Source organism: Mustelus asterias, chromosome 22, assembly GCF_964213995.1.
Source record: "Mustelus asterias chromosome 22, sMusAst1.hap1.1, whole genome shotgun sequence".
Lineage (NCBI taxonomy): Eukaryota > Metazoa > Chordata > Chondrichthyes > Carcharhiniformes > Triakidae > Mustelus > Mustelus asterias.
Genome location: NC_135822.1, coordinates 55326524 through 55340527, shown reverse-complemented (window position 1 = coordinate 55340527; position 14004 = coordinate 55326524). Strand labels below are relative to the sequence as shown.

General features: G+C 49.2%; 1 protein-coding gene across 9 annotated transcripts in view; it reads left to right on the top strand.

Annotated features, from left to right (window-relative positions):
- The window catches only part of LOC144510033 (zinc finger MIZ domain-containing protein 1-like), a 255124-nt gene that overhangs the window by 157817 nt on the left and 83303 nt on the right, over positions 1-14004 (top strand). For all 9 annotated transcript variants that reach the window (XM_078239237.1, XM_078239230.1, XM_078239231.1 and 6 more), the window contains 3 exons: positions 6903-7111; positions 11460-11658; positions 12579-12851. In XM_078239237.1, the coding sequence (XP_078095363.1) occupies positions 6903-7111; positions 11460-11658; positions 12579-12851 (681 nt within the window). The remainder of the gene's footprint in view (positions 1-6902; positions 7112-11459; positions 11659-12578; positions 12852-14004) is intronic.

The following is a 14004-nucleotide window of genomic DNA, read 5'->3' as shown; positions in this document are numbered from 1 at the left end:
ATAGACTGGGACTTTTTTCCCTGGAGCGTAGAAGGCTGAGGTGTGATTTTATAGAGGTCTATAAAATAATGAGGGGCACAGATCAGCTAGATAGTCAATATCTTTCCCCAAAGGTAGGGGAGTCTAAAACTAGAGGGCATAGGTTTAAGGTGAGAGGGGAGAGATACAAAAGTGTCCAGAGGGGCAATTCTTTCACACAGAGGGTGGTGAGTGTCTGGAACAAGCTGCCAGAGGTAGTAGTAAAGGCGGATACAATTTTGTCTTTTAAAAAGCATTTCGACAGCTACATGGGTACAATGGGTATAGAGGGATATGGGCCAAATGTGGGCAATTGGGATTAGCTTAGGGGTTTAAAAAAAAAAGGGCGGCATGGACAAGTTGGGCCGAAGGGCCTGTTTCCGTGCTGTAAACCTCTATGACTCTATGACACCTAACCTGCACATCATTCGGACTGTGGGAGGAAACTGGAGCACCCGGAGGAAACCCACGCAGACACGTGCAAACTCCACACAGACAGTGACCCAAACCGGGTCCCTGGCGCAGTGAGGCAGCAGTGCCAACCACTGTGTCTCAGTGGGGAGATGGTGGCTTGGTAGTATTTTCACCGGACCAGCAATCCAGGATAATGCTCTGGGGACCTGGGTTCGAATCCCAGGTGAAATTTGAATCGAATAAAAAAAAATCTGGAATTAAGAATTTACTGATGACCATGAAACCATTGTCGGAAAAACCAGTCTGGTTCACGAATGTCCTTTCGTGAAGGAAATCTGCCGTCCTTACCCGGTCTGGCCGACGTGTGAATCCCACAGCAATGTGGTTGGCGCTCAATGGAAATCCATGTGTAGCGGGTGTGTTTCCTTTACTCCACTCACAGGCTGGTATCGGGGTACAGCAGTACCTGTGGGGTCTCTTTCCAGCGGGCTCTGAAACTTCAAAGCCGAGGAACGCCGCACTGGGGCTGTTTCCACCGGAGAGAGAGCGCTGGGCCAGGCTCACTGTTTATACCTAACCAGTGACCTGGACCTTATTCCACACCAGGTATCCTGACCACCACCAACGCCTGCGTGATTCTCTCTCTCTCGTTGATGGAGCAAACGGCCACCCTGTAACCACCTCACTCAGGTAGTTTCCACGAGAGAGAGAAACAGGGAAACTGCACTGTTTATCCCTGAGCAGTCGTTTCCCCCGAGTGAGCGTTTCCGAGGTGCTCAGATCACCCTTGGTTCGAGACTCCGGATTTACGGTGAGAGCCCTTGAAATTGTGACCCCGCCAGAGTACACGGATGAGAGAACAGAAAAGCAAGACGAGCTCCAAACGGGTTTCAAAGTTACAATAATTCATTCAAACAGCAAATCAACCTTCCCAACACCACACCATACAATAATAAAGCTCATACTTTAAACTATTTTCCACGGGAGGAAACACTATCGGCACAACGTAAATTCTTACTTTTACACAGTCTTATCACACTTAACTTCACTAAACACCACCCCCTTTCAACCCTCGTCCTCTACCTCATATCGGGAACTTCAGCCGGTGGAGGTACTTACAACTTTGAGAGCGGCTTTACTTGTCTTGAGGCGAGTCCAGCTGGCGGGCAGGAGCGGGGGCACGTGGTGCGAGAGCTGAAGAGCCAAGTGCCAGGAGGAAGAGGCGATAAGCTAAGAGAGAGAGCGGGCACACATCGAGAGCGAGAGAGAGAGAGAGAGCGGGCACACATCGAGAGAGAGAGAGAGAGAGAGAGCGGGCACACATCGAGAGAGAGAGAGAGAGAGAGAGAGCGGGCACACATCGAGAGAGAGAGAGATGGCACACATCGAGAGAGAGAGAGAGAGAGAGCGGGCACGCATCGAGAGAGAGCGAGAGAGCGGGCACACATCGAGAGAGAGAGAGAGCGGGCACACATCGAGAGAGAGAGAGAGCGGGCACACATTGAGAGAGAGAAAGAGAGAGAGCGGGCACACATCGAGAGAGAGAAAGAGAGAGAGCGGGCACACATCGAGAGAGAGAAAGAGAGAGAGCGGGCACACATCGAGAGAGAGAAAGAGAGAGAGCGGGCACACATCGAGAGAGAGAGAGAGAGAGAGAGCGGGCACACATCGAGAGAGAGAGAGCGGGCACACATTGAGAGAGAGAGCGGGCACACATCGAGAGAGAAAGAGAGCGGGCACACATCGAGAGCGAGAGAGAGAGAGCGGGCACACATCAAGAGAGAGAGAGAGCGGGCACACATTGAGAGAGAGAGCGGGCACACATCGAGAGAGAAAGAAAGCGGGCACACATTGAGAGAGAGAGCGGGCACACATCGAGAGAGAAAGAGAGCGGGCACACATCGAGAGAGAGAGAGCGGGCACACATCAAGAGAGAGAGAGAGCGGGCACACATCGAGAGAGAGAGAGCGGGCACACATTGAGAGAGAGAGAGAGCGGGCACACCGAGAGAGAGAGAGAGAGCGGGCACACATCGAGAGAGAGAGAGAGAGAGAGAGCGGGCATACATCGAGAAAGAGAGAGAGAGTGGGCACACCGAGAGAGAGAGAGAGAGCGGGCACACATCGAGAGAGAGAGAGAGCGGGCACACATCGAGAGTGAGAGAGAGAGAGAGCGTACATCGAGAGAGCGAGAGAGAGAGCGGGCACACATCGAGAGAGAGAGAGAGAGCGGGCACACATCGAGAGCGAGAGAGAGAGAGAGAGAGCGGGCACACATCGAGAGAGAGAGAGAGTGGGCACACATCGAGAGTGAGAGAGAGAGAGAGCGCGGGCACACATCGAGAGAGAGAGCGGGCACACATCGAGAGAGAGAGAGAGCGGGCACACATCGAGAGAGAGAGAGAACGGGCACACATCGAGAGAGAGAGCGGGCACACATCGAGAGAGAGAGAGAGAGAGAGCGCGGGCACACATCGAGAGAGAGAGAGCGGGCACACCGAGAGTGAGAGAGAGAGCGGGCACACATCGAGAGAGAGAGCGGGCACACATCGAGAGAGAGAGAGGGTGGGCACACATCGAGAGAGAGAGAGAGAGAGCGGGCACACATTGAGAGAGAGAGAGTGGGCACACATCGAGAGCGAGAAAGAGCGAGCAAGAGCGGGCACACATCGAGAGAGAGAGCGGGCACACATCGAGAGAGAGAGAGAGCGGGCACACATCGAGAGAGAGAGAGCGGGCACACATCGAGAGAGAGAGCGGGCACACATCGAGAGAGAGAGAGAGAGAGCGGGCACACATTGAGAGAGAGAGAGAGAGAGCGGGCACACATCGAGAGAGAGAGAGAGAGAGCGGGCACACATCGAGAGAGAGAGAGAGAGAGAGCGGGCACACATCGAGAGAGAGAGAGAGAGAGAGGGCACACCGAGAGAGAGAGAGAGAGAGAGAGCGGGCACACATCGAGAGAGAGAGAGAGAGAGAGCGGGCACACATTGAGAGAGAGAGAGAGCGGGCACACATCGAGAGCGTGAGAGAGAGAGAGCGCGCGAGCCGTTGCTCGCTTGTCCTTTTTAAACCTCCCCGGTGATTCTCTCGCATAAAGCAATTTTTGATCCCTGGTAGTTTCGATCGACTGGAACAAAGGGCCGGAACTGTCGGGGCCGCCCTTAATCGATATTTTAATGTCTTTTTAAATGTTTTCTGAATCGGCCTGATTGGTATCCCATCAGCGAGATGGGTCTTAATGTTTTCCGTGGATGGAATGATCTCTGTTCTCATTGTCTTGCTGCTGGGCTATTTACTCCTTGTCTGCTGGTCATGGTTTCTTCTTTGTTTCCTGCTGATTAGATCATCCCTGTCTCGACCTTCTCGTTATTCCCAGCCTCTTGCATATTCATGTGGTTGTCAAGATCCACCGACAGGTTTGCGTTTGGGAGTTTTGACAGCCAGCAGGCCATTTTAACAAATTGTCCATTCTCCTTATCCCTGGGTTCTTTAATCATGGAGGATTTGCCCTAAAACTTACACACGCAGACACAGGGAGAACGTGCAGACTCCGCACAGACAGTGACCCAAGCCGGGAATCGAACCCGGGTCCCTGGCGCTGTGAGGCAGCAGTGCTAACCACTGTGTCACTGTGCCGCCCAATGGGGATTTACTTTCATCTTGTCCGTGCTCATGTTGTGACCCGATCCAAAGTGTCCACTAATTTCTGTCTGTGACGTAAGGATTCTTGTCTCTAGCTCTGCCTGAGTCTTATTTTACTCATCCTGTGATTGTCTTCAGCAGTGAGAGGGTTTATTAAATCTCCATGTCGTTCAGTCACTCCGCCCTGTGGCGGGGGCAGAAACCGCCACACTTAGTCTCCACAACTGCAAAACAAAACAGTTCTAATCTACGGCATCTGTATATTTATCTTAATAATCTCTTCAGTCCAAATTGCTTGACCATTTTTGTTACTTTTCCATGAAGTATCCCTTGGAAATACGATTCACTCTATGGGGGCCTGTCGTTTGGATAAGACATCCAACTGGGACCCTATGGTTCTGGCACAGTGGCACAGTGGTTAGCACTGCTGCCTCACAGCACCAGGGACCCGGGTTCGATTCCCAGCTCTGTCTGTGTGGAGTTTGCACGTTCTCCCCGTGTCTGCGTTCCTCCGGGTGCTCCGGTTTCCTCCCACAGTCCAGAAGATGTGCAGGTTAGGTGGATTGGCCGTGCTAAATTGCCCCTTAATGTCCCAAAATGTCCTCCCTCAGCGTACCCGGAGTGTGGCGACTGGGGGATTTTCACAGTAACTTCATCGCGATGTTAATGTAAGTCTACTTGTGACACTGATAAATAAACTTTAAAACTTAAAGGACCCTTGGGAGTATCTTTACAAGAGTAGCAAAGAGATTCACCCCCCCTTCCCCCTCCCCCCCCCACCCCCACACCCCACACCCCACCTCCCAAACCCTGGGTAACATCTCTCCTCCAATGAACATCACCAAAAGCCAATTAACAGCTCAGTCAGCCTGTCGCTGTTGGTGGGATCTTCCTGTGCTTCAGTTAACCATTGCATTCACCCATGGAACTGCCATTTTGATTTCAGGAACATTGGAATTAGGAGCAGGAGTAGGCCATTCAGCCCCTCGAGCCTGCTCTGCCATTCAATCAGATCATGACTGATCTCTCCCTGGTCTCCAGTCCACCTCCCCACCTGTTCCCCATATCCCTTTAACCCGGTTTCTATCAGAAATATATCCATCTCCTTCTTGTAACCATTCAATGATTCAGACCCCACTGCGCGATGGGGCAGTGAGTTCCACAAACTCACCACCCTCTGCGAGAAGGAGTTCCTCCTCATCTCAGTTTTAAATCTACCGCCTCTCAACCTCTACCTGTGACCTCTTGTTCCAGATTGTCCCACAAGGGGAAACATTTGGTCCACATTTACTTTATCAATCCCTTTTACTATTTTATAAAGCCCAGTCCATCACGCAAACCAGCCTCCCATCCATTGACTCTGTCTACACTTCCCGCTGCCTCAGGAAAAGCAGCCAGCGTAATCAAGGACCCCACGCACCCCGAACATTCTCTCTTCCACCTTCTTCCATCGGGAGAAAGATACAAAAGTCTGAGGATATGTACCAACCGACTGCAAGATTTAAGTGCACGGGATTGAGGGAAGTGTATTGAGATGGATAGAAACTGGTTGGCAGAGAGGAAACAAAGAGTAGGAATTAATGGGTGCTTTTCAAGTTGGCAGGCAGTAACTAGTGGGGTGCCACAGGGATCGGTGCTGGGACCCCAGCTATTCACAATATATATTAATGATTTGGATGAGGGAACAAAATGTAACATCTCAAAGTTTGCAGATGATACCAGGTTGGGCGGGAGGGTGAACTGTGACGAGGATGCAGAGATCCTTCAGAATGATCTGGACAGGTTGGGTGAGTGGGCTAATCAATGGCAGATGCAGTATAATTTGGATAAATGTGAGGTTATTCACTTTGGAAGCAAAAACAAGAAGGCAGATTATTACCTGAATGGCTGTAAATTGGGAGAGGGGAGTGTGCAGTGGGACCTGGGTGTCCTTGTGCACCAGTCACTGAAGGTAAGCATGCAGGTGCAGCAGGCGGTAAAGAAGGCAAATGGTATGTTGGCCTTCATTGTGAGAGGTTTCGAGTACAGGAGCAGGGATGTGTTGTTCCAATTATACAGGGCCTTGGTGAGGCCACACCTGGAGTATTGTGTGCAGTTTTGGTCTCCTTTTCTGAGGAAGCATGTTCTTGCTCTCGAGGGAGTGCAACGAAGGTTTACCAGGCTGATTTCGGGGATGGCGGGACTGATGTGTGAGGAGAGATTGACGAGGTTAGGATTGTTTTCACTGGAGTTCAGATGAATGAGGGGGGGAATCTCATAGAGAGTTATAAAATTCTAACAGGACTAGACAGGGTAGATGCAGGGAGTCCAGAACCAGGGGTCACAGTCTGAGGATTCGGGGTCGACCATTTAGGACGGAGATGAGGAGACATTTCTTCACCCAGAGAGTGGTGAGTCTGTGGAATTCATTACCACAGGAAGTAGTTGATGCCAAAACATTGAATGTATTCAAGAGGCGGCTGGATATAGCACTTGGGGCGAATGGGGTCAAAGGTTATGGGGGGAAAGCAGGATGAGGCGATTGAGTTGGACGATCAGCCATGATGGTGATGAATGGCGGAGCAGGCTCCAAGGGCCGAATGGCCTCCTCCTGCTCCTATCTTCTATGGTTCTATGACTCAAGAACAGCTTCTTCCCTGCTGCCATCAGCGTTTTGAATGAACCGACCTTGCGTTAAGCTGGTCTTTCTCTACACCCTAGCTATGACTGTAACACTACATTCCTTCTCACCTATGTACTCGATGAACAGTATGTTTTTTCACTGTATCCCGGTACATTTGACAATAATGAATCAATACAAATCAAATCTCTTCCCCCCTTTTACAGGTCCTCGGAAATCCGATGGCTCCCGGCGGCAACTCCAGCGGGAATCACATGTCATCCGGCATTCCGGGAAGCGGCCCGGGAATGAATTCTCCCCGGTTCATGGGACAGCAGCCATTCCCAGCAACGGAGACCAGCTCGAGCAAGGGATACATGCAGCCAAACATGTACGGGCGGCCTAACTACCCCGGAGGAGCGGGATACGCGGGCAGGTAACCAAAAGGAAAAGGGCGGCCTTCGCCTGAACCATGTCCTGGTGGCACAGTGGTTAGCACTGCTGCCTCACAGTGCCACGCACCCGGGTTCAATTCCCGGCTTGGGTCACGGTCTGTGTGGAATCTGCACGTTCTCCCCATGTCTGCGTGGGTTTCCTCCGGGTGCTCCGGTTTCCTCCCACAGTCCGAAAGACGTGCTGGTTAGGTGCTAAATTCTCCCTCAGTGTAACCCAAACAGGAGTGTGGCGACTAGGGGGATTTTCACAGTAACTTCATCGCAGTGTTAATGTAAGCCTACTTGTGACACTAATAAATAGACTTTAACTTTAGGCCATGCAACGAGGGCAGCAGAGGGGGTTTTAAACACTTGGAGGAGGTGGGTTCGCGAGAGGTGAGATTTGGAAAGTTAAGGAGAATAGACAACGCAATGGATTGGGGTAGTCATGCAGGTAATGGTGACCAGAGAGTGACAGGAAGGGACAGAGTGTACAAACATGGGGTGGCACGGGGTTAGCACTGCTGCCTCACAGCGCCAGGGACCCGGGTTCAATTCCAGCCATAAGATATAGGAACAGAATTAGGCCATTCGGCCCATTGAGTGCTCCGCCAGCCTCGGGTGACTCTGTGGAGTCTGCACCTTCTCCTCATGTCTACGAGGGTTTGCACCGGCTGCTCCCATTTCCTCCCACACTCCAAAGATGTGCAGCTTAGGTGGATTGGCTATACTAAATTGCCCCTTACTGTCCAAAGATGTGTAGGTTAGGGGGATTGGCCATGCTAAATTGCCCCTTAGTGTCCAAAGATGTGCAGGTTAGGTGGATTGGTCATGCTAAATTGCCCCTTACTGTCCAAAGATGTGTAGGTTAGGTGGATTGGCCATGCTAAATTGCCCCTTAGTGTCCAAAGATGTGCAGGTTAGGTGGATTGGCCATGCTAAATTGCCCCTTAGTGTCCAAAGATGTGCAGGTTAGGTGGATTGGCCATGCTAAATTGACCAGCACGTCTCTTGAACTGTGGGAGGAAACTGGAGCACCCGGAGGAAACCCACGCAGACACGGGGAGAATGTGCAAACTCCACACAGACAGTGACCCAAGCCGGGAATTAAACCTAGGTCGTGGAGGAAGGACTGATGTATGTGGAGAGACTAAGTCGGTTAGGATTTTATTCACTCCAGTTTAGAAGAGTGAGAGGGGATCTCATAGAAACTTATAAAATTCTAACAGGGTTAGACAGGGTAGATTCAGAAAGAATGTTCCCGATGGCGGGAGAGTCCAGAACGAGGGGTCATAGTTTGAGGATAAGGGGAAAACCTTTTAGAACTGAGGTGAGGAGAAATTTCTTCACCCAGAGGGTGGTGAATGTGTGGAATTCACTCCCACAGAAAGTAGTTGAGGCCAAAATGTTGTGTGGTTTCAAGAAGAAATTAGATTTCGCTCTTGGGGCTAAAGGGATCGGGGTATATGGGGGGGGAAGGGGGGGATCAGGATATTGAATTTGATGATCAGCCAATGATCATAATGAATGGTGGAGCAGGCTCGAAGGGCCGAATGGCCTCCTCCTGCTTCTAGTTTCTATGTCCCTGGCGTTGTGAGGCAGCAATGCTAACCACTGTGCCACCGTGCTGCCCCTGAGCTACTCTGCTTCTGGGTGATAGAGGAAAGGAGAGCAAAGACTGATGATTAAGACTTCAAATCAAGAGGGGGAACATTCTCCCCGTGTCTGCGCAGGATTCCTCCGGGTGCTCCGGTTTCCTCCCACAATCCAAAGATGTGCGGGTTAGGTGGATTGGCCATGCTAACTTGCCCCTTAGTCTCAGGGGGACTAGCACAAAGAAAATTACAGCACAGGAACAGGCCTTTCGGCCCTCCAAGCCTGCACCGACCATGCTGCCCGACTTAACTAAAATCCGCTACCCTTCCGGGATCATATCCCTCCATTCCCATCCTATTCATGTATTTGTCCAGACGCCCCTTAAAAGTCACTATCGTATCTGCTTCCACTACCTCCCCCAGCAACAAGTTCCAGGCACCCATCACCCTCTGTGTAAAAAACTTGCCTCATACGTCTCCTTTAAACCTTGCCCCTCGCACCTTAAACCTGTGCCCCCTAGTGATTGAGTCTCCCACCCTGGGAAAAAGCTTCTGACTATCCACTCTGTCCATGCCCCTCATAATCTTGTAGACTTCTATCAGGTCGCCCCTCAACCTCCGTCGTTCCAGTGAGAACAAACCAAGTTTCTCCAACCTCTCCTCATAGCTAATGCCCTCCACACCAGGCAACATCCTGGTAAATCTTTTCTGTACCCTCTCCAAAGCCTCCACATCCTTCTGGTAGTGTGGCGATCAGAATTGAACTCTACATTCCAAGTGCGGCCTAACTAAGATTCTATAAAACTGCAACATGACTTGCCAATTTTTAAACTCAATGCCCCAGCCAATGAAGGCAAGCATGCCGTATGCCTTCTTGACTACCTTCTCCACCTACGTTGCCACTTTGAGTGACCTGTGTACCTGTACACCCAGATCCCTTTGCCTATCAATACTCTTAAGGGTTCTGCCATTTACTGTATATTTCCTATCAGTATTAGACCTTCCAAAATGCATTACCTCACATTTGTCCAGATTAAACTCCATCTGCCATCTCTCCGCCCAAGTCTCCAACCGATCTATATCCTGCTGTATCCCCTGATGGTCCTCATCGCGATTTGTAAATCCACCAAACTTTGTGAGGTGCGCAAACTTACTAATCAAACCAAAGTTACATTTCCCTCCAAATCATTTATATATATTACAAACAGCAAAGGTCCCAGCACTGATCCCTGAGGAACACCACTTGTCACAGCCCTCCATTCAGAAACGCACCCTTCCACTGCTACCCACTGTCTTCTTTGACTGAGCCAGTTCTGTATCCACCTTGCCAGCTCACCTCTGATCCCATGCGACTTCACCTTCTGCACCAGTCTGCCATGGGGGACCTTGTCAAAGGCCTTACTGAAGTCCATGTAGACAACATCCACTGCCCTACCCTCATCAATCATCTTCGTCAATTCCTCAAAAAACTCGATCACGTTAGTGAGACATGACCTCCCCTTCACAAAACCATGTTGCCTCTCACTAATACGCCCATTTATTTCCAAGTGGGAGTAAATCCTGTCTCGAAGAATTCTCTCCAATAATTTCCCTACCACTGATGGAAGGCTCACCGGCCTATAATTATCTGGATTATTCTTGCTACCCTTCTTAAACAAAGGAACAACATTGGCTATTCTCAAATCCTCTGATACCTCCCCTGTAGCCAGTGAGGATACAAAGATTTCTCACAAGGCCCCAACAATTTCCTCCCTTGCCTCTCTCAGTATTTTGGGGTATATCCCATCAGGCCCTGGTGACTTATCTACCATAATGTTGCTCAAGAACCCTAATACCTCCTCCTTTTTGATCTCAACATGACTCAAACTATCTACACATCCTTTCCCAGATTCATCATCCACCAAGTCCTTCTCTTTGGTGAATACTGACGCAAAGTACTCATTTAATACCTCGCCCATTTCCTCTGGCTCCACGCACAGATTCCCTCCCTTGTCCTTGAGTGGGCCAACCCTCTCCCTGGCTACTCTCTTGCTCTTTATATATGTATAAAAAGCCTTGGGATTTTCCTTAATCCTGGGGCCAATGATATTTCGTGACCTCTTTTAGCCTTTCTTACTCCTTGCTTAAGTTTCTTTCTACTTTCCTTGTATTCCACACTTGCTTCGTGTGTTCCCAGCCTCCTTGCTTTGACAAATGCTTCCTTTTTCTCTTTGACTAGGCTCACAATATCTCTCGTTATCCAAGGTTCCCAAAACTTGCCATACTTATCCTTCATCCTCACAGGAATGTGCCGGTCCTGAATCCCTATCAACTGACACTTGAAAGCCTCCCACATGCCAGATGTTCATTTGTCCTTAAAAATCTAGCTAGGGTAAATGCGTAGGGTTGTGGCCTGTGTGGGATTGTGGTCGGTGCAGACTCAATGGGCCGAATGGCCTCCTCCTGCACTGTAGGGATTCTAAGAAGTATTCAGATGGTTGTTTAGAGTATGTAAGTCTTTATCACAGAACAAGGGAGAATAATGGATATTTGTGAGAATATAGCGGGATATGGAAATGGGGTTTGCTTGGGTAACAGTGCTAGCACAGACATTATGGGCTGAATGGCGACAGAGTGATGATGACAGGGGAACTGTGGCCAAGACTGTTTTATTAATGAGTGCAAACGAGAGGGCAGCTCTGAGCAGCTTGTTTGAGAGCTCGCAATGTCTGCGCTCCGTCGATTTAACCCTCGCTCTCTGTCTGCTTGGTTTCAGTTACCCCGGTGGGCCGAATGGTTCAGCCGGAATCGGCATCCCGTCGCACTCCAGGCCCCCGACGCATTTCACCCAGCCCGCGGCCGCTGCCGCAGCTGCAGCGGTGGCTGCCGCAGCTGCCACGGCAACTGCCACTGCCACGGCAACCGTGGCCGCCCTGCAGGAGAAGCAGAACCAAGAGATGAGCCAGTACGGACCGGTAAGGAGTCACCTTGGAATTACCGATGGTCAACGGGAACCGGGATGAATTTTTGGGAATTGGGAATGCTCAAGAAGACAGAATTGGAGGAGCAACGGGCGGCACGGGTGGTTGGCACTGCTGCCTCCCAGCGCCAGGGACCCGGGTTCGATTCCCGGTTTGGGTCACTGTCTGTGTGGAGTCTGCACATTCTCCCCGTGTCTGCGTGGGTTTCCTCCGGGTGCTTCGGTTTCCTCCCACAGTTCGAAATGTGCAGTTTAGGGGGATTGGCCATGCTAAATTCCCCCTTAGTGACCAAAGATGTGTGGGTTAGGGGGATCACTGGAGTAAATATGTAAATATGGCCTGGGTAACATGCTCTGTTGGGGAGTTGGTGCAGACTCGATGAGCCGAATGGCCTCCTGAGGGGTCTGGACAGAGTGGAGAGGGAGAGACTGTTGGAAAAAGTGGCGGCACAGTGGTTAGCACTGCTGCCTCACAGCGCCAATGGACCATTGTTCAATTCCGGCTCGGGTCACTGTCTGTGCGGAGTTTGCACATTCTCCCCATGTCTACGTGGGTTTCCTCCGGGTGCTCCGGTTTCCTCCCACAGTTCAAAGATGTGCGGGTTAGGTGGATTGGCCATGCTAAATTGCCCCTTAGTGTCAGGGGGATTAGGAGAGTAAATATGTGGGGTGACAGGAATAGGACGTGGGTGGGATTGTAGTCGATGCAGACTTGATGGGCCAAACGGCCTCCTTCTGCACTGTAGGGATTCTATGATTCTATGAGACTGTTCCCATTGGTGGAAGAATTGAGCATACCTAAGCGTTAAAGGTGGGACTGTCCTCGTTTCGAATGGCTAAACGTTAAGAATACGGGAATTTCGGCCAAACATTTTGTAACGTTTTTGTTTTTTCAATCCCGCTTCTCTTTCCCAGATCAGCACAGCCCAGCCCTATAACAGCCAGTACATGACTCACTCCGGCCCCCGAGGCCCGGCCCAGATGTCCACGGGGATGGCCGCTGCAGGGGTGGCCGGCGCTATGGGGCCATCAGGTATGTCGCACGTGTCCATGAGCCATTCCAGGCCCCCTGGCATCAACGCCATGTTCAGCGCTCAAAACCAGCGAATGCCACAGCATGGGTACCTGGGAACCCGCCCAACTCAGCAGATCCCCGGGCAAGGAGTAAAGAGGCCCTTTGTCAATGAGGTAAGCTCAGTGAACCATTCTCGCCCTTCTGTATCTGTTGGTGCTGTTTCGGGAGTCAGTCCCTCCTGCTTTCCTTTGTATATTTGAATATCGCTGAAGAGGGATTTGATTTGATTTATTATTGTCACATGTATTGGGATACAGTGAAAAGTATTGTTTGATTTATTATTGCCACATGTACTGGGATACAGTGAAAAGTGTTGTTTGATTTATAATTGTCACATGTATTGGGATACAGTGAAAAGTATTGTTTGATTTATTATTGTCACATGTACTGGGATACAGTGAAAAGTATTGTTTGATTTATTATTGTCACATGTACTGGGATACAGTGAAAAGTATTATTTGATTTATTATTGTCACATGTACAGGGATACAGTGAAAAGTGTTGTTTGATTTATTATTGTCACATATACTGGGACACAGTGAAAAGTATTGTTTGATTTATTATTGCCACATGTACTGGGATACAGTGAAAAGTATTGTTTGATTTATTATTGTCACATGTACTGGGATACAGTGAAAAGTATTGTTTGATTTATTATTGTCACATGTACTGGGATACAGTGAAAAGTGTTGTTTGATTTATTATTGTCACATATACTGGGACACAGTGAAAAGTATTGTTTGATTTATTATTGCCACATGTACTGGGATACAGTGAAAAGTATTGTTTGATTTATTATTGTCACATGTACTGGGATACAGTGAAAAGTATTGTTTGATTTATTATTGTCACATGTACTGGGACACAGTGAAAAGTATTGTTTGATTTATTATTGTCACATGTACTGGGATACAGTGAAAAGTATTGTTTGATTTATTATTGTCACATGTACTGGGATACAGTGAAAAGTATTGTTTGATTTATTATTGTCACATGTACTGGGATACAGTGAAAAGTATTGTTTGATTTATTATTGTCACATGTATTGGGATACAGTGAAAAGTATTGTTTGATTTATTATTGTCACATGTACTGGGATACAGTGAAAAGTATTGTTTGATTTATTATTGTCACATGTACTGGGATACAGTGAAAAGTATTGTTTGATTTTTTTATTGTCACATGTACTGGGATACAGTGAAAAGTATTGTTTGATTTATTATTGTCACATGTATTGGGATACAGTGAAAAGTATTGTTTGATTTA